Source organism: Pollachius pollachius, assembly GCF_949987615.1.
Source record: "Pollachius pollachius genome assembly, chromosome: 4".
NCBI lineage: Eukaryota > Metazoa > Chordata > Actinopteri > Gadiformes > Gadidae > Pollachius > Pollachius pollachius.
Window position 1 is genome coordinate 11266689 of NC_136937.1, and position 21416 is coordinate 11288104.

At 49.5% G+C, this 21416-nt stretch overlaps 1 protein-coding gene across 1 annotated transcript in view; it reads right to left on the reverse strand.

Annotated features, from left to right (window-relative positions):
- The window catches only part of arvcfa (ARVCF delta catenin family member a), a gene marked incomplete at both ends in the record, with an annotated part of 17527 nt that extends 4890 nt beyond the window's left edge, over positions 1-12637 (reverse strand). Inside the window, 7 exons of the mRNA XM_079735674.1 lie at positions 2196-2368; positions 3475-3592; positions 4232-4415; positions 5059-5564; positions 7473-8089; positions 9074-9241; positions 12617-12637. Coding sequence (XP_079591800.1) covers positions 2196-2368; positions 3475-3592; positions 4232-4415; positions 5059-5564; positions 7473-8089; positions 9074-9241; positions 12617-12637 — 1787 coding nt within the window. The remainder of the gene's footprint in view (positions 1-2195; positions 2369-3474; positions 3593-4231; positions 4416-5058; positions 5565-7472; positions 8090-9073; positions 9242-12616) is intronic.
- Positions 12638-21416: the final 8779 nt, after the last annotated feature.

Consider the following 21416-nt stretch of genomic DNA (forward strand, 5'->3'; position numbering starts at 1 on the left):
AGTGAAAACACCTGGGTTTCAACTAATGCTAGGCTCGTTATTGAGTTCATTTCTTTTGAAAAAAAATAACTAAGTAAGAAAAATAACAAGCAAAGAATAATGCAAGCCTGGAGCTGTTTTTAACCCTTTAAGGGGATTTGTTTAAAACATAGATACCGTTTGTATATTATACATATATAAACACGCTAAGAAAATCCTGTATAAAACGATATTGCTTACATTTTCATCACATGCTTGAAGCCTTTCAATTATAGAGCAACTTTAATTAAAGTAAGTAGTGTTTAGAGGTTGTATAAATATGACCGAGTAGTTAATTTAATTCATTCTCCTTCCAAGGCTTTAAAGCGATGTCCTCTGCTTCTCTTAGCTTCTGTTTTGGTTCAACCTATCAATGTCCTACTGACCCGGAAGCAATGCAACCACACCCTAATAGCAATGCAACTACACCCTAATAGCAATGCAGCTACACCCTAATAGCAATGCAACCACACCCTAATAGCAATGCAACTACACCCTAATAGCAATGCAGCTACACTCTAATAGCAATGCAACCACACCCTAATAGCAATGCAACTACACCCTAATAGCAATGCAACCACACCCTATTAGCAACGCAACCACACCCTAATAACAATGCAACCACACCCTAATAGCAATGCAACTAAACTCTAATAGCAATGCAGCTACACCCTAATAGCAATGCAACCACACCCTAATAGCAATGCAACCACACCCTATTAGCAATGCAACCACACCCTAATAACAATGCAACCACACACTAATAGCAATGCAACTAAACTCTAATAGCAATGCAGCTACACCCTAATAGCAACGTAACCACACCCTAATAGCAATACAGCTACACTCTAATAGCAATGCAGCTACACTCTAATAGCAATGCAGCTACACCCTAATAGACCCTTTTCACAGAGGCATGATTGTAGGATAAACACAGGTGTCGCTCATCACGCTAAGTACGGGTCTGCTGCTTTACAAGGGCATTGTGGGTAGACTAAACTAGAGGCTAAAAGGAGCAGACCCATAATTAGTGTTATGAGCGACACTTTTGTTGGTCCAACGATGGCCCCTTAATGAAAAGGGTGCACATCGCAGAAGCAAACAGGTTGACACCTACTGGAACAACTTTCACCATTGGGGTACGCAAAGCCTGGGGATAGGGTTGTGGGGCTAGAGTACAGGGACTCATAACACCAAAAGGTATTGGGTTCGATCCCCAATGTCCGCTGCCTATAGAGCCTATAAGATGACTAACCCCTACCTGCTCACTAATACATCTACTTTGTGACTGTATGCAGTCGCTGTGGATAAAAGCCCTTTTGAATGACTGGATTGAAGAGAATGCTGCAAGTATATGGCATCTCGTCATTTCAGTGGGTCAAAGGGGATATTGATTATAGGTTTTAGGAGTATAGGTTTATAAGACATTATGGGCAGTGGGGACAGTAACATGAAGCATCTCTTCAACATTGTTTTGGGCTTGGAATCCAACTCATTTATCACAGCTTTCTCTACAGCAGAGTTCAACAGGAGTTCATCCCTCTCCACAGGGTAGAGGGTGGAATAAATAGAAGGGTCCAAACTAAATGAAACATAACTTCAAGATGATATAGCGCCCCCGCACACCAAGCAAAGACATTTTTGATTTGGTAATTAGAATTAGAATCGATTTTTTTCTCTAATGGCTGGTTTGTTGTTGTGATTTTAACACAACTTGTCTTGAATGAATAATTACATGATAAACCAGCAGCAGTGAACTACAATCAATACATATGTTACAAGCCTGACAGAAGTGCTATGTTAAGCAAACAACTTATTCTTTCATTGCTGTTACAGTTTCCAATTACTTAATTAATACCTCTACATCGTGATACCTGTGGAGGGATTTAATGACTTGAGATTGATTAGCCTCCATGAAAATTGAATTCAGAGAGCGAGGCAGTTCATCTGGATACACTTCAGATTAGCTTTGCACGCGGCGATTTTTTAATCCATACATTTGATTTGGTTAAATGCGTATAAATACGATTTCAGCCATAGAAAAATCACAAAATAAACGTAGCCTTTAAAAACACCTCTCCTATCAAGAGAAAGTTGAGTCCAAAAAAACAAAAACAAACAAACAGCAGCTGCAGATAGCCTAGCCTAGCGTCAGTGGCACTCTGGTGCGGTGCTACCAACCTTTGGCTCTTTTCCCGCTCAAACTGTCGGCCTCCTGCTTCTTCTTCTGCTGCCCTCCTGGGCGGGACAACAGGTTGAGGTGGGGCTCCTGGAAGCGCTCCGCTCCTGGCACCTCCTTGTGAACGTGATAGGACAGGTTCCGCAGGATGCATACGCAGTTCTCTACGGACTACAGTTAAGGGGAAAGATAGAATAAACAAATAGAAGATGGGAATATTACTTTAGGCACAGGGCCAATTTTAGGATTGTGCAGGATTGCAGCTTGATTATTTTTGGAGCACTATTTGTATATGATCTTGTGTGTGTGTGTGTGTGTGTGTGTGTGTGTGTGTGTGTGTGTGTGTGTGTGTGTGTGTGTGTTGTGTGTGTGTGTGTGTGTGTGTGTGTGTGTGTGTGTGTGTGTGTGCGTGTGTGTGTGTGAGAGAGAGCCTGCCTGTGTCTATGACACAATTACAGACAATTACAGAGTACAAAACCTACTGTGCTCAATAGAAATAGAATATGTTGTAGGCCACCATTAAAGTTAAAAGCATCCCAAATAACAACAAACAACATAATAGCTCAAAAGCGCAATACAAAACATCCCACAAAATAATCCCAATACAACAACACTGTGTTCTACGAACAACAAATGTAAAGTACTTTCACAACGCATGTAAATACTTTTACAACAAATGTAAACTACTTTTACAATCCAACGAAGCAGCTGCAGTCTGCAACTGTAAAGCCATCACAATTCTGTGCTGCTACACCCCTGTTACCCCATGGCATCGGTCACTCTGTTCTACTCCCATCAGTGTCCACGCCGTTTACAAATCGTCCAAGACAACAGTATTTGTATTAAATAACAAACTCCATAAACTGATCCATAAATCGCCAACGTGCATAATGCATATCATATCGCTACCCAATTGAGTCACATCCCCAGCATTCAGGCGTGTTCCGACTGAGGGACATCTGGGAAAGCAGCTCAGTGTTTTGGCTATGCCCACCCATCAGCGTCGACTAGTTAGGAGCGGCTCAGAAAGCTCCTACCCCAAGGCAGGTACTACCTGGGCCACTGACTACGCCGCTAAACTGTGAAGTTGGGCGGGTCCTCTCGCCCAAGCCACACCCATAGGGGGTGTGGCTTGTCACAAATAAAAAAAAGTCCCTCAGTTGGAACGCGCCTTATGTCTCCCGTTCTACCCAAGCCTATTCACGGGTCGTCATTAAAAAGTCCTCCAGAGTCAATTAACGGGTTGGTGGCCGGGGGGGGTAATCCCGGGGGCTGACCTTGTTGTCGGTCTCGCCGTTGACCACGGCCGAGTGCAGCGCGTGGAGCAGCGCATCCACCAGCCCCTCACACTCACGCAGCCGCTGCCGCGCCTCCGCCCCGTCAGAACTCACGTTCCTATGGAAACAGCTGCGTCAGCCGTGCGTCTGGATCTTTTCTTTTTTTTCCGCTTGGCTCACTTTATTTCCATCGCATTGTGGACTCGACCGTGTGTGTGTTTGTTGGGGGTTGAATTCCTCGTTTTTTATATGTTGTTCTAAAAATGTTCTGGAGGGGGAAAAAGGACTTTGGTCTGGAACATTGTGTTTGGAGGGTGCTATGGAAACCGTTTATAATATGATTAGGGATTATTATAATGATCGTAGGACTATATTATTATACAATTATTATAGGTATAATTATTATTAGACAGAGTAGTTAATATAATAATAATAATAATAATAATAATAATAATAATAATAATAATAGTAGTGGTCAGTTCATATAATTATCCTAACAACAACATCATCACCATCATTGCCTTCATCATTATCATCCTCATCCTCATCACCATCATCCTCATCATCATCCTCATCATCATCAACAATGACAACATCTTCATCATCAGCCTCATCACCATCTTCATCATCATCAACTGCATCCTCATCATCGTCACCTTTCTCATCCTCAGCCTCATCATCAGCATCATCACCACCATCCTCATCATCATCATCACCATGTTGTGAAGAGCAGAGCTAGCTCCGGTAGCGGCAGTACCTCAGGCACCCCGAGGTGTTCCTGAACACGGTGGTCCACTGGGTCTCGGTGGGGGCCGACGTTCCGCCCGGGTCCCGCCTCCAGCCCGACTGCGGGATGATGACCTCATCAGTGAGCGTCTGCAGGCCGTTGTTGATGACGGCCATCTTCAACGGCTCATGTGAAGAGAGGTTCCACAAAGTCCCTGCATTAACCAAAAGGCATGTCAAGGTGTAGAGGGGTTACCACGGTCAGATATGTGACGATTATAATCACACTGGTTGACCGCGATCGTTGACCGGGACTGTCCTTCAGCAGACTAACGTTCGGCCCGCATAGCAACGACACCGTCGTCGCTATGCGGACAGAACTGTGGGTTGTTGATGGACAATCCCGGTCTGGGCGGTCAAAGCATCATAGCCGTCTCACCTGGCTTAGCTAAAACATCACAATTTCTTCCTTGTATTGATTCGGCGATTTTATCAAGCCGACTGCTATTGTTGCTTAAAGAAAGTAATAAATAAATTAAAAGTGTTTGACCCCCCCCCTAACAAAATGTTGTGGCTTCAAAGCCCAACGTCTCCAGCCTACCTCTACACATCCTCGAGCCAGAACCCCTAAACCCTACCTGCCTCTGTGCTACACCGGTGGTTGTCAAGCGGTGAATGGAGCAACGTTAAACGTTCCCTAAATGTTAACGGCTATCCCATTTGGCAAAACGCGAAATCAATCGCTTATTTTTTACTGCACAGAAAACCCCGGGCCAGAATCAGCTCCACCACAGGCAGACACTCAACAACAAGCCTCCCTGGTCCCCACGCCCTCACATCTCCCCCCTCCTCGGGTACCTGTGACCAGCTCGCGGACCTCCATGTTGCTGGACTTCCTCAGCAGCCGCACCAGCGCCGGGATGCCGTCGCAGATCTTGATGGCCACCTTGTTGTTGTGGTCCCGGCCGTAGGAGATGTTTCGGAGCGCGCCGCACGCCTTCTGGTGCACCTCGGCCCGCGGGTGGTCCAGCAGCTCCACCAGCAGTGGGACCCCCCGCAGCTGCCGGACCTCCTGCTTGATGCGGTCGTTCTCGTAGCACAGGTGCTGCAGGTAGGCGGCGGCGTTGGACTTGACGGGGTCCATGGGGTGGCCCAGCATGGAGATGACCTCGTGGAGGTTGGGGTCCCGCCAGCAGGGGTCCCGCCGGGCGCCGTCAAGGCTGACCATGCTGCTGCGCTTGGCGTGGCTGCCGCTGTGGGGCAGCTGGAGGGTCTGGGCCCGGGACATGGTGGGGTAGAAGGGGGGTGGCTGCACGGCGGCGGCGTCCTGCTGGACAGGCATGATGCCGTCTTCGTAGCCGCCCCTGGAGGAGGAATGACAAAGCACAAAAACACTTGTTTATTGTTTGGGTACATTGAACCCTGAAATATGATTACCGGGAACTACTCCCGGGCTTCAATGAAAACACTGCGTCAAGGCATCAGGGCCTCATCAGATCACCGGAATCGTGCTCCACAGGGAAGCTTCACAAAGCGTTTCTTTTGTTTCAATAACAATCAATGCGGAAAGGGGGATTTCATCGCTTATGAGTGAAAGTGGTGAGTTGGAGAATTGAAGCGTGGTCATTTTTGTTTTTGGACGGAGGCTGTCGGACCCAATGTGTCTGGCGTCCGTGGAGGACCTTCTGTGAGTCATAACGGGAATGTTTCCCAGGCAATTAAAAAGTGGACAGGAAAGTCGTTAGATGCGGCAGTGATGGAACAGAGCGATGAGTGCAAAAGTTGTGCGAATGTTACTTTTTTTAATTCGGACCGTCTTTCACCACAAATGGTGGCTCAATGCTGGAACTGTGTCCATCCTAGACCCCCTTTAAGTGTCATGGCTACTTTACTGCATTGCCGTCCCATATCTCACTCGGGTTGTGTTGTGAACTGTGTGTTTGCGTGTGTTCTTGTGTGTGTGTGTGTGTGTGTGTGTGTGTGTCCGTGTGTGTGTGTTGAAGCCTGAGGGGGATGAGATTGAAACCAAAAAACAGCCAGACAATTTTCAATTAAATCCTAAATATCGGTAATTAAAACTGTTCAGCAGTATCATGGGATGTTACCCCGGGCTGTGCCTGGGACAGTATTATTTTCTATTATTTTCGGGGCATTAGGAATAGGCGTGTGCCGGGCAGACGCAGGTAAAAGCTTGTGCTTTATCGACGTTGCAGCAGTGTGCCATTGCTGATTGATTCCATGGGCCTCTGAAGCCCCGGCCCATCTGTTCACTCAGAGACACAGGGCTGACTCAGCTATTAGACACAACAGAGGATACACTCGTCTGTCTGGAGGGGGGAGACATACTTCTGGAGTGATTTGGGTGTTTTCGGTGGGCTTTCAGGATATATTCTGCATTCATGAAGCCTAGCTAGTCGTATTCGTATTGACAATTATACATTGTATTCATATGCTATTTTCATAGAGGAAACCAATGATGAACAGACCCTGCAACACAAAGGCTATAGCCTCAGTCAAAGCTCAAAGTCAATGTTGAAAAGCCCACAGTCCAAAAGCCATTAAGTATCCCTTGTTCCCAAGAATATACAGACACTTTTATGTTAAAGGTGCTCTAGGCAAGATTCGGGAGTTTTCAAAGAGCAGAAGAGAGCAGAAGAGGGCAAGTTTTGAGACTTGAACTCTCTCCTCCTTCTTAAGTTTCTCCGCCATTGAGAAGTGCCATCAGGCAAGACATGCAAGATGGATTCCCGGAACCAATCAGTGAAGAGATACCCTGATTGGTCAGTAATGGGCCAGGGGCGGTCAAATATCCAAATTGTCTCATACAGATGCTGTCGCAGTCTCCTCGAGACATTCAGATGTTCTCACAGCACATTGCACTGACTAATAGCTGACTGGTGGCTCGTCCATATTTAACTAATTACTGAAGTAGCTGTTAAACCTTACCTACAGCATCTTTAATCAAAGAGCTAATTTTATTCTGCAACATAACAGTCACTCACTTCTGCCCCTAGTAAGTTAACACTTTACAAGACATTTTACAACACTTCCGGCAAAACCTGCGCGGTAGGCCTATAATTCAACTGGAAGAAAACGACAGTAGCAAGTACTCAAATCAAGTGATGGATATTCCTCCAGTCGCCATGGTTACCACAGTAGCGCCAGCAGCGTGTGTGTGTGTGTGTGTGTGTGTGTGTGTGTGTGTGTGTGTGTGTGTGTGTGTGTGTGTGTGTGTGCGCGCGCGCGCGCGCGTGCGTGCGTGCCACAATTACCTGGTTCTGGACGGTTCTCTCAGAAGCTCCATGGTGGTGATGGGCCTGAAAGGATAGTTTCCTCCCAGGGTTTGATACCCGGCGGACGGTGGGTGGTCCACCTTCACCTCCGTTCTGTTCTCCTCGGCCCGCTTCTCCCCGAGCACCTCGCCCTCAGGCTGGCTCCGCAGGCCCATGTCCCGGGGGAACGGTAAGGTGAAGTGACCCCCGGCCTGGTAGTTCCTGGAGGGCCAGTAGCCATGGAGGCTTCCCCGCGACAGACTGCCGTAGACGCCCGCCGAAAGATCCCCCCCGAGGCCCTTGAAGTTGTCGTTGGTCGAGGGCAGGTTGAAGACGCTGCCGCTCTGGGCGTCCGCAGCGGCCAGCTGCTGGATCTCGCCGGGCCATGGGAGCGTGGAGGCGGAGGCGGCAGGGGCGCCGGTTCTCGTGCTGGCGATAGCGGTACCAGGCGGAAGGGAGAACTGGGTATGGGGCATCTGACTGGGGGCGTCGGGGGGAGCATCTGGTCCCAGGGGAGTTAGCGTACCGCTGTCGTCGGGCGTGGCGGGGCTCAAAAGTGGAGCGGATGATTCGGGAGTTTCCGCCGACTCGCCATCCTGCTCGACGACGTTGGGGTCCTGAACAAATCACACAAGGTTTGCTAACGTATCAGAGTTGGCCGTTGTTTTAAATGAAACAGTCAAGCTGTTTTTTGTTCAGTCGTCACTGCAGATATCCTTTCCACCGTGGCAGAAAGTACCAGAGCTCAAAAGAAAAGACTGATCTGAATCATTTTCTTGAATTGTCATTCCATCATTAAAAGTGTAAACCCCTTCTCGACTAGCCGTGATCCATCACTCGCTTTCTAGCACATTCCTGGCTGTGTACGCCAGCATTAAATATTGCATTCTCCTTGCCTGCCTTCGAATAATGAGTTTCCCCCGTTGGAAATGAGTTTATATTGGACTGTGATGAAACAAGATGAGGTCCAGCCACTGTTGAGAGGTGGAGTAAATTGCGGGAAATTTAATAGCCCGGTTGAATGGATTTACATTTTAACTCTTGGTGTGAATTGATTTGTTAAAGCACATAAATTAAAGATAAATAGTGTGCCGCTAAAGTAGATTGTTTACATACAGAACCACACGCAAGCACGTATACAGATGTAATATGGATAGGCCTGTATATGATTTGACATCATAGTCTTTTTATGACAATCTAGTTTCTTATTTGATTTATTTTTCACTCCATCTCATTGACACACGCACCAACATACACACACACACACAGACACACACACACACACACACACACACACACACACAAAAATGCAGACACTAATCTACACATAGCTGCACACACACACACACAGACACCTCTACAAAAAGCTACACACACACAAACACACACCGCTACACACACACAAGCAGACACATCTCAACACATCCCCTCACACACCACGCAAAACACAGCAGGAATGCACACACACACACACACACACACACACACACACACACACACACACACACACACACACACACACACACACACTGTGAGTGTCCGACCCTCAACAGTGTTATTTGTTCCATAAAGACTTCATATAATCTATTAAAATGATCCACCTCTGAGTCTGTCTGGTGTGGAGTGTCATTCTCAGCTGAGCTGTCGTTGGTGACCGTAATCATGGAGGTGTTGGAGGTGGGGGTGTCCAGCTCTTCATTGGCTGTCGGGTGGTCGAGGTCCTTAGCCTCAAGCAAGGTGAGCTGTGGTGGACCCTCGGAGCTCTGCTCCTACACACACACACACACACACACACACACACACACACAGAATACATACGCACACACACACACGGCATACATACACACACACAAACACACACATGGCATACACACACACACACACACAAGACATACACGCACACACACACACACAAGACATACACACACACACACAGCATACACACACATTCACAGACAAGGCACACACACATTCACATACAAACGCATTCACACAAACGCAAACACACACATACACATACACACACACACACACACACGGCATACACATACACACACACGCACACATGCACACACACACACACCCACACAGAAAAGAGAAAAAGAGAGAAATGAAGTGGAGCCATGACGGAATTTGAACTGCCAATCCTTTGCGCCTGAGGAACGAGGTGACGCAGGGAGAGACGATCACGGTGTGTACAGCACCACCCCCCCGTACCATTCATCCACGAGGGGAATGAGGAGAGACACGTAAACACTGTGATCCCGCCGCCGCAGCCCGGCACATTATAGAAGCATCAGCATCTGTGAGTCATGCTTTCATCCACACCGTTATCATTCATCTCGAGGAAAAAAAGACCTCTAACGTCGTACGTCACTCTGACATGACGTGGACGTTCAGGCACCATGTCATTACTCCCAGGGTTATGTTGTGTCTATTGAGGGTCTATTACTTCTGTTTTGGATTGCTTCCCCCTAGGTGCTATTGGTGTTATTGGTGCGTTTGTGTTATCTATTCTTATTTATTGTGTGTCAAATTATTCGGTTTGATTTCTTGATTAGGTGTGATATTTGTAGTATAGTGTGATATTGATTTATTTTGACACTCCGGCATTTCAAAGGACACTTAAACAGTATAGAGGCAGGAGCATTCAACTTGAAAGAGATATTCTCACAGTGCATTTCACTCTCTAATAGCTAAAGAATGGCTCGGCCGCTTCTAACAAAATACACTCAAATGATAGCTGTGAAATCTGAACTACTAGAACTCCGACCATGGTTGATTTTGTACTTCAACACAGCCATCAATTACCCCTGCTAAAGTAAACCTCCCAATGTTTCCGTTGTTAGTCTACATAATACCCAACCGGCAACAAATAAAGCAAAAATGATTAATATTGATTTAATTTGAGACTGGACATCTCAAAGTGCAACCAAGCCATTAAAGCTGCAGTGGGTACGATTTATGCGTTCTGTGTGTGAGAGAACAGGAAAGAGTGGAAGAGAGCCAAATCTTTAAACTAGACTACCAAAAAAACACCCACTCCCTCTCTGCTCCCTCCCATCCTGCTTTTCCTGGCATTGTGAAAATCGGCATTTCCCGCACATCTGATTGACCGGCAAGATGGATTCCCTGAACCAATCTGATAGGAGACGCCCCGATTGGTCGGAAAAGAGCCGGGAGCGGTCTTAAATCCGAATTGTCTCATGGTAGGCGCAGTCCATTTGAAGACAGATGTTCTCAAAGTGCATTTCACTGGCTCGTAACTGATGGATGGCTTGGCTTTTTCTAACAAAGTACACTCAAATAACAGCCTTTGAATTGTACCTACAGCACCTTTAATGAAAACATATCTAGATAAAATAGTAAAATAGCTGAAAAAAAGAGAAACAACACAACTATATCGACCAAAACTTTTGGCAGATATAATTGTGTTGTTTCTCAAATGGGGTGTGAAATGGGGTGTGAAATGTGGTGAGTAAACACTTGTCTATTTGGACAGTGGGGCCCCTCCATTAGGCAATAAAGAGCACCAGAACAGCCTTATCTATCCCTAGTCAAACACCCAGTGGTAGCCTGAGTCTGAATGTACTACCTCCCCAACCCAACCATTCATTCATGTTAACAACTTCCATTTCTAAATTCCTTTTGATCCACATTTACATTTGAGGCTGCAGGCTTTTTTTATATATATATAAAGGCCTTCAGTGGGGCTTCTAACAACTCAAAACCTAAGAACAATCTAAGCGATCCCGACTTTCATATTCCTACCGATCATTGATTGCATCAAGAGAGAGGGGTTGGGGGGGGGGGGGGGGGGGATACAGAGCATACAATAGGTATGCAAATACCCGGACACCTATTGTAATCACGTTGATAATCCCTTATCACCGTCATTTCAAGGCGGCTGAGAAAGGCATTGAAAGAACACAAGGAGGAGACAGCTAATCCCTCTCTGGTAGCACTCCAGGTCCACAGGGCAGCCCAATTTGTTATCAATCAGCATAAATTAGTCCCTCCAAAAACAGCCACTGCTTGTTTGTAACCAAAACGACGTGTGTGGGGGGGGGGGGGGGGGGGAATAAATAAAAACACGATGTCAGCCAAGTCGGAGCGGGGAAAGGGATGCGGTTACTACGCTGCCACGCACGCCCCATCAATCCATCTCACTTATCCCCGGGCTGGGACGGAGGAGTTCCGACGGGCCAGCCGCTGTCACTCGAGGGGCATTTCATCTCACAGGCAGACGGACCAGCGACCCTCCTCCGTCCGGACGCAGCACTCCGGCTCTCCGCACTGCAATGCAAACTTGCCGTGCACACTACCGTCTCCTATACCGGGTCCCTTCCCACCCACTAATGCTGATCACTTCCACTCCAAAACTGTCATTCACGTGACTTGGCTCCGGGCCAGCCTTTAGACGTATGCGTGCAGATAGCATGTAAATATCAACAGCAACCGTGCACAACGCGTCTCCCGTGCACGGCGCCACAGCGCACACACAACACAGTGCCTTGTGTGTGCGTTCACACCCCACACAGAACACGTCCGGATCCACGGCGTGCACTCAGCACAGTATTAACATGACATCATTTATTTTCTCTGGAAGCCTGCAATGTCTGCACACACACCACACGCGCACGCACGCACAGACACACACACACACACACACACATTAATTGATTCACACACTAATTCACACACACACAGACACACACACGCCTCAGACACATACCTACTCAAGTGCACACCTGCTAGAGATATTGGCACCATGCCCCCTACCCCCCCCCCCACTCCTACTATCCCCCCACACACACACACACACACACACACACACACACACACACACACACACCCCACACCGTATCCCCATCCCCTGCTTACAAGGAGACTGCGCCGAACAGCAGTAAATGTGAAGGGGGGGGGGGGGGGGGGGGGGGGGGGGGGGGTGACAGAAACAGCACATTGCTGGGGATGGCTACTGCTCACTGCAGATAAAAAAAAATACCATGCACACGGAGGAGAGGAGAGGAGAAGAGAGGAGAGGAGAGGAGAGAGGGGAGGACGGGGAGAGAGGGTCCGCATTAAAAAACGAACCCCCCCCCCCCCCCCCCCCCCTCCCCCTTGTCCACAAACACACTTACCCCCTTCACTTCAGCAGGCATGGCAAAAGAGAACAACAGACAGCGGGTGTCCCGTGCGTGTCTCCAGGCGGCGGTGGACCGGGTACGGCGTCCGGCCCGGGCAGCGGCTCCCCTCGGCACGTTCTGCGGTCACTCTCCCTGGAAGCCTCCAGACCGCGAGTTAAGCGCACCACGGCATGCTGCGTGCCCGCACCCTGCTAGCTAGCGCACGTCTAAAACGCTTTTCCCTCTCTTTCCTCGCTGCTCGCTCGCTCCCTCTCGCTCTGCCTCTCGCTCTGCCTCTCGCTCGCGCTCTCTCTCTCTCTCTCTCTCTCTCTTTCCCTCTCTCTCTCTCTCTCTCTCTCTCTCTCCCTCCCTCCCTCACACGCTCGCCCTCTCTCGTTCACTTCCTCTCTCTCTCTCTCTCTCTCTCCTCTCTGTCTCTCTTTCTCTATCTTTCTCTTTCTCTTTTTTGGTGTCTCTCTGTTTGGCTCACATGCTCTCTCTTACACACACGCGCACACACACACAAGCCAGACACACAGGCATGCTGACACACACACACACACACACACACACACAAAGAGACACACGTTAAAACAGAGTGATTCTGGATGATGCCTCTTGCGCTGCGCTCACGAAAGAGATGCTGAATCAACAATTAAAATCAGACAGCCCCATCACCCATTACCCCCCCCCCCCCCCCCACTCCATCCCTCTGCCCCCCCCCCCTTTCCTCCTCTCCTCTTTGATCTAGGACGGTACGGAACTCCGTCCTCTGGTGCATGTTTGTTTCAACGTGTGTGTGTAAGGGGGGGGGGGGGGGGGGGGTTGGTCAATCAAACGGAGCGAGTGACGGTGTGACCAGCGCCATCTCTGAGGGTCACCACCTCCTCCTCCCCCCCAACGACAGAACCTATATGCACCACCACCCCCCACCCAAACACACACATGCACACACACACAAGCACAAACACATGTGCACACTCACACACGCACAAATACACACACTCTCTCTCACCCACGGATACACACACTCAGACACACACACACACACACATATGGGCACACGCACTCACACACACACACACACACACACACACACACTCTCTCACTCACACACGCATGCTCTCTCTCACTAACACACACACACACACACACTCTGTCCCACTCACACATACATACACAGGCCATTCCTCTTTTTGACTCCAGCAGCAGCAGATGCAGCTGGGTGAGTGTGGAGTGTGGAGAGAGAGAGAGAGAGAGAGAGAGAGAGAGAGAGAGAGAGACAGAATCCTGCACTGGCTCGGTTCTGTGTCGACCACGTGCACCACTGACAGGGGCTGGGGCTGGGAGGGGGGGTTTAGAGGCGTTGTGGGTGACATAGAAACAGAGAGATGCATTGTGCGATAGCAGGGCCAACAACGGTATAACACAACACAGAGACAACACTCAAGGCGGACAGGGCTGTCGCTCAGCTTTGTTTGTGCCAACCCAAAAGAAAAACATTTTTTCTTTGGTTTTTGTCTGTTTGTTTGATTTGTGTTCCTTTTGTTGGTGGGGGGACAAGAACAAGCATCATTGTCTTCGTCTGGGGTTTGTGGAGGCTGCTGGAGCTACACCACAGGTAACTGCAGGTCAGCGGACGATGGGTGAAGGGAAGTACTAGACTTTAGGAGGAATGTAGGCTTTCAAATTCACTTAAAGGACGATGGGAATCGCGGATCTGATTAAAAGCAATGCAAATAATTGTCTTTTTCTTTGGATAGCCTTAGTAGTCCCGTCTTTATTGCACAGCGTACCATTCTCTTACCCTGGGGAGCCAACGAATCAAAGTATAGAAACAATGTGTAAAAACGGCTGCTTTGTTTGAGTGTAACACGATCAACTCTACTTTCTGCCTTAATGTTAACTAAAGCCTTGATTTTATAACTCCACTGCAGCGGTTTCAGCTTAATTGCTCATATCCAAAGTCACCATTGTACTCCTAGGGTTGCTGTTCTTGTAATGTGCAGTGTGTGGATGTTTGGTGCGCTGCCATGAAGTAAAACTATTGCTCTCGATTTACTACTTACTACTTTAGCTACTTTAGTTCACTCTATTGGGACTCTCTGGGAATCCATCATTCGATTCATAAATCCAATGACGCGTTAAGGTCCTAAATACATCTTATATATGGGTGATTATGCCACAGTTGGGGAAAGTTGCAGTACCCCATCAAAATCAAGACTAAATTGTTCAGACTTTAGATACGTAGAAAGATTATTTCTAAGATTATTAACATAATTATCCTAATTTATCAGTGATTCTATCTGGAGGTCCCTGCCCCTGATTCGAGTTTGTAAAAATACAGAGTTTTATTTACAACCTGAAATAGTCTCTGAGGTCTGAGCACTCCTGTGTCTGGTGTGTTGCTGCAATTTTCTCCACTTGGGTACCCTCACCATGATCATCATTTCTGTTGAAAAACCACTCGGAAGAGGAAATGAAAAGTCCAAATACAGTCTACACAGGTGTGCAGATGACAAAAGACATCCCCTGTTGGCTGTATGAATTCAGTGAGCGCACGTGAATAATAGGTCATTATGAAATCTACTTGGGGTTATTAAATATATAGCAAAATGCAAAGTATGAATAATACAATAGAAGGTCGTAATCCATTCTTTAATCCTCTCCCCCCTCCTGTGGTTTGATTGATCTAAAAGGCTAATATTGTCCAAAAGCAAATTGGCGAAATGCAAATGCATACGCACCATTTGCATATGTTTATTTATCCTCTTTTCTATTCACGCCACCCTCTCATTTATTGTGCAGATTATAAGGCAGCGTACCATAAGTGAACGACTATCAGTGTGATCAAAGCTGACCTACATCAGGAGAGCCAGAGAATGTACATGGCAAAGTTTAGAGTTTATAGCTGCATAATCCATGACCACGCACAGCACAGCAACTTCACAAGTACTTGAACATGATGTTTTTCATGATCATCCATTCTGATCCCCAGAAAATGATGTGTTTTACAAACCACGCAGAAAGATTAATGAATTCCAGCTTGTACAAGGTTTTTGTGAACCCCATACTGTGTGGTACGTTTTTTTAGATCGGGGATGTGTATCTGACGACCCATTTGTGTGAATAAAGGTTGATTTGACACAGAATTAAATAAAACATATTTCAAAGTTAAGTGTTGTACTACACTGACATCGGATGAATATCAAGTGAACTAAAACCACCACAGGACCAGAAATGGAGAAGTGACGGCGGTAAGGAAAACCTAAGAAGATGTAAAACTAGTGATCATTAAGCTCGACCGATGGCGATTAATAAGTACAAAAGCACATTCTATTCAAACAGACAGGAAACGGTGGGATGTGCGATGCGCTCGGCACACACCTTTCTCCCTGTCGTAAAGTGGACCTGATCTCCATGTGAATGGTTGGGGTCTGGGATGAGGGCCAGCCACCTCCTACAGAGAGTGTTAGCAGACTACTAATGCCCCGCAGAGCCCTTTGATATCTGACTTTGAGACCAAGTTATGTACTGTACACACGCGCGCGCACACACACACACACACACACACACACACATAGACACACCGACCCGACACTCGTACACTCACATGCATACATACAGACACACACACTCTCTCATACACTCACTCATACACAAACACACTCACACACTCTCATACAGATACAACCATGTGCACACACACGCACACACACATACACACTCTCATACAGATAAAACCACACACACACACGCACACACACAGACCCTCAAACACATACAAACACCTGCATACACACACACACATACACACACACACTGTCATACACTCACACAAACACACACTCATACACTCACATGCACACACACACACACACACACACACACACACACACAATCTCTCATAAACTCACACACACAAACTCTCATACACACAATGACGCACGCACATACACACACTCATAAACATATGCACACACACACATGACATAACACAGAAAACAAAATATGTTTATATAGACACACAAACACTCATACAAACACACACACGCACACAAAATCACACAAACACCATAGGGTACTGTCATGGTTTTCTTCCTTTCTCTAAGATCCGGCTCATAAAAGTTATATCATCCATACACACACTGACACACACACTAACAAAGCATGGTCACACAGACACACACACGCACAATGACAGGCTCCCCCACAGGGGACAGTCATGCTCGTATTCCTTTTTATTTGACACAAAACCAACTATGGACGCATACACACACACACACACACACACACACACACACACACACACACACACACACACACACAGCCACACACACAAACACACCCACACACACAAGGCTTTGATGAGATAATATCCGAGCGATACGTTTGGCCTGTGATAAATCACGGGTGTAGAACCCCCGGTCCACCACCTGAGGGGACCCACCGGCCCGGGCTGCTTTATCCAGATCCTCCTGTCAGCCGTCCCTGCAGAAGCACTTCATCATAACAAGCAGGACACAGATACAGAGCACACCCTGCCGCAGCACCGCCACCGCCACCGCCACCACTATCACTACTACTGCCACCGCCACCACTATCACTACTACTGCCACCGCCACCACTATCACTACTACTGCCACTGTCACCACTATCACTACTACTGCCACCGCCACCACTATCACTACTACTGCCACCGCCACCACTATCACTACTACTGCCACCGCCACCACTATCACTACTACTGCCACCGCCACCACTATCACTACTACTGCCACTGCCACCACTATCACTACTACTGCCACCGCCACCACTATCACTACTACTGCCACCGCCACCACTATCACTACTACCGCCACCGCCACCACCATCACTACCACCGCCACCGCCACCATCACCACCACCGCCACCGCCACCGCCACCACTATCACTACTACTGCCACCGCCACCACTATCACTACTACTGCCACCGCCACCACTATCACTACTACTGCCACCGCCACCACTATCACTACTACTGCCACTGCCACCACTATCACTACTACTGCCACTGCCACCACTATCACTACTACTGCCACTGCCACCACTATCACTACTACTGCCACCGCCACCACTATCACTACTACTGCCACCGCCACCACTATCACTACTACTGCCACCGCCACCACTATCACTACCACCGCCACCGCCACCATCACCACCACCGCCACCGCCACCGCCACCACTATCACTACTACTGCCACTGCCACCACTATCACTACCACCGCCACCACTATCACTACTACCGCCACCGCCACCACTATCACTACTACCGCCACCGCCACCACTATCACTACTACCGCCACCGCCACCACTATCACTACTACCGCCACCGCCACCACCATCACTACCACCGCCACCGCCACCATCACCACCACCGCCACCGCCACCGCCACCACTATCACTACTACTGCCACTGCCACCACTATCACTACCACCGCCACCGCCACCATCACTACCACCGCCACCGCCACCGCCACCACCATCACTACTACTGCCACTGCCACCACTATCACTACTACTGCCACTGCCACCATCACTACCACCGCCACCGCCACCGCCACCACTATCACTACTACTGCCACTGCCACCACCATCACTACCACCGCCACCGCCACCGCCACCACTATCACTACTACTGCCACCGCCACCACCATCACTACCACCGCCACCGCCACCACTATCACTACTACTGCCACTGCCACCACCATCACTACCACCGCCACCGCCACCATCACCACCACCGCCACCGCCACCGCCACCACTATCACTACTACTGCCACTGCCACCACTATCACTACTACTGCCACTGCCACCACTATCACTACTACTGCCACTGCCACCACTATCACTACTACTGCCACTGCCACCACCATCACTACCACCGCCACCACTATCACTACTACTGCCACCACCACCACTATCACTACTACTGCCACCGCCACCACTATCATTACTACTGCCACTGCCACCACCATCACTACCACCGCCACCGCCACCATCACCACCACCGCCACCGCCACCGCCACCGCCACCACTATCACTACTACTGCCACTGCCACCACTATCACTACTACTGCCACCGCCACCACTATCACTACTACTGCCACTGCCACCACTATCACTACTACTGCCACCGCCACCACTATCACTACTACTGCCACCGCCACCACTATCACTACTACTGCCACCGCCACCACTATCACTACTACTGCCACCGCCACCACTATCACTACTACTGCCACCGCCACCACTATCACTACTACTGCCACCGCCACCACTATCACTACTACCGCCACCGCCACCACTATCACTACTACCGCCACTGCCACCACCATCACTACCACCGCCACCGCCACCATCACCACCACCGCCACCGCCACCGCCACCACTATCACTACTACTGCCACTGCCACCACTATCACTACTACTGCCACTGCCACCACTATCACTACCACCGCCACCGCCACCATCACTACCACCGCCACCGCCACCGCCACCACCATCACTACTACTGCCACTGCCACCATCACTACCACCGCCACCGCCACCGCCACCACTATCACTACTACTGCCACTGCCACCACTATCACTACTACTGCCACCGTCACCACTATCACTACTACTGCCACTGCCACCACTATCACTACTACTGCCACTGCCACCACTATCACTACTACTGCCACTGCCACCACCATCACTACCACCGCCACCGCCACCATCACCACCACCGCCACCGCCACCGCCACCACTATCACTACTACTGCCACTGCCACCACTATCACTACTACTGCCACTGCCACCACTATCACTACTACTGCCACTGCCACCACTATCACTACTACTGCCACCGCCACCACTATCACTACTACTGCCACTGCCACCACCATCACTACCACCGCCACCGCCACCGCCACCACTATCACTACTACTGCCACCGCCACCACTATCACTACTACTGCCACTGCCACCACTATCACTACTACTGCCACTGCCACCACTATCACTACTACTGCCACTGCCACCACCATCACTACCACCGCCACCGCCACCGCCACCACTATCACTACTACTGCCACCGCCACCACTATCACTACTACTGCCACTGCCACCACTATCACTACTACTGCCACTGCCACCACTATCACTACTACTGCCACTGTCACCACTATCACTACTACCGCCACTGCCACCACTATCACTACTACCGCCACCGCCACCACTATCACTACTACTGCCACTGCCACCACTATCACTACTACTGCCACTGCCACCACCATCACTACCACCGCCACCATCACCACCACCGCCACCGCCACCGCCACCACTATCACTACTACTGCCACTGCCACCACTATCACTACTACTGCCACCGCCACCACTATCACTACTACTGCCACTGCCACCACTATCACTACTACTGCCACCGCCACCACTATCACTACTACTGCCACTGCCACCACTATCACTACTACTGCCACTGCCACCACTATCACTACCACCGCCACCGCCACCATCACTACCACCGCCACCGCCACCGCCACCACCATCACTACTACTGCCACTGCCACCATCACTACCACCGCCACCGCCACCGCCACCACTATCACTACTACTGCCACTGCCACCACTATCACTACTACTGCCACCGTCACCACTATCACTACTACTGCCACTGCCACCACTATCACTACTACTGCCACTGCCACCACTATCACTACTACTGCCACTGCCACCACCATCACTACCACCGCCACCGCCACCATCACCACCACCGCCACCGCCACCGCCACCACTATCACTACTACTGCCACTGCCACCACTATCACTACTACTGCCACTGCCACCACTATCACTACTACTGCCACTGCCACCACTATCACTACTACTGCCACCGCCACCACTATCACTACTACTGCCACTGCCACCACCATCACTACCACCGCCACCGCCACCGCCACCACCACCGCCACCGCCACCGCCACCACTATCACTACTACTGCCACTGCCACCACCATCACTACTACTGCCACCGCCACCACTATCACTACTACTGCCACCGCCACCACTATCACTACTACTGCCACTGCCACCACTATCACTACTACTGCCACCGCCACCACTATCACTACTACTGCCACTGCCACCACCATCACTACCACCGCCACCGCCACCATCACCACCACCGCCACCGCCACCGCCACCACTATCACTACTACTGCCACCGCCACCACCATCACTACTACTGCCACTGCCACCACTATCACTACCACCGCCACCGCCACCATCACTACCACCGCCACCGCCACCGCCACCACCATCACTACTACTGCCACTGCCACCATCACTACCACCGCCACCGCCACCGCCACCACTATCACTACTACTGCCACTGCCACCACTATCACTACTACTGCCACCGTCACCACTATCACTACTACTGCCACTGCCACCACTATCACTACTACTGCCACTGCCACCACTATCACTACTACTGCCACTGCCACCACCATCACTACCACCGCCACCGCCACCATCACCACCACCGCCACCGCCACCGCCACCACTATCACTACTACTGCCACTGCCACCACTATCACTACTACTGCCACTGCCACCACTATCACTACTACTGCCACTGCCACCACTATCACTACTACTGCCACCGCCACCACTATCACTACTACTGCCACTGCCACCACCATCACTACCACCGCCACCGCCACCGCCACCACTATCACTACTACTGCCACCGCCACCACTATCACTACTA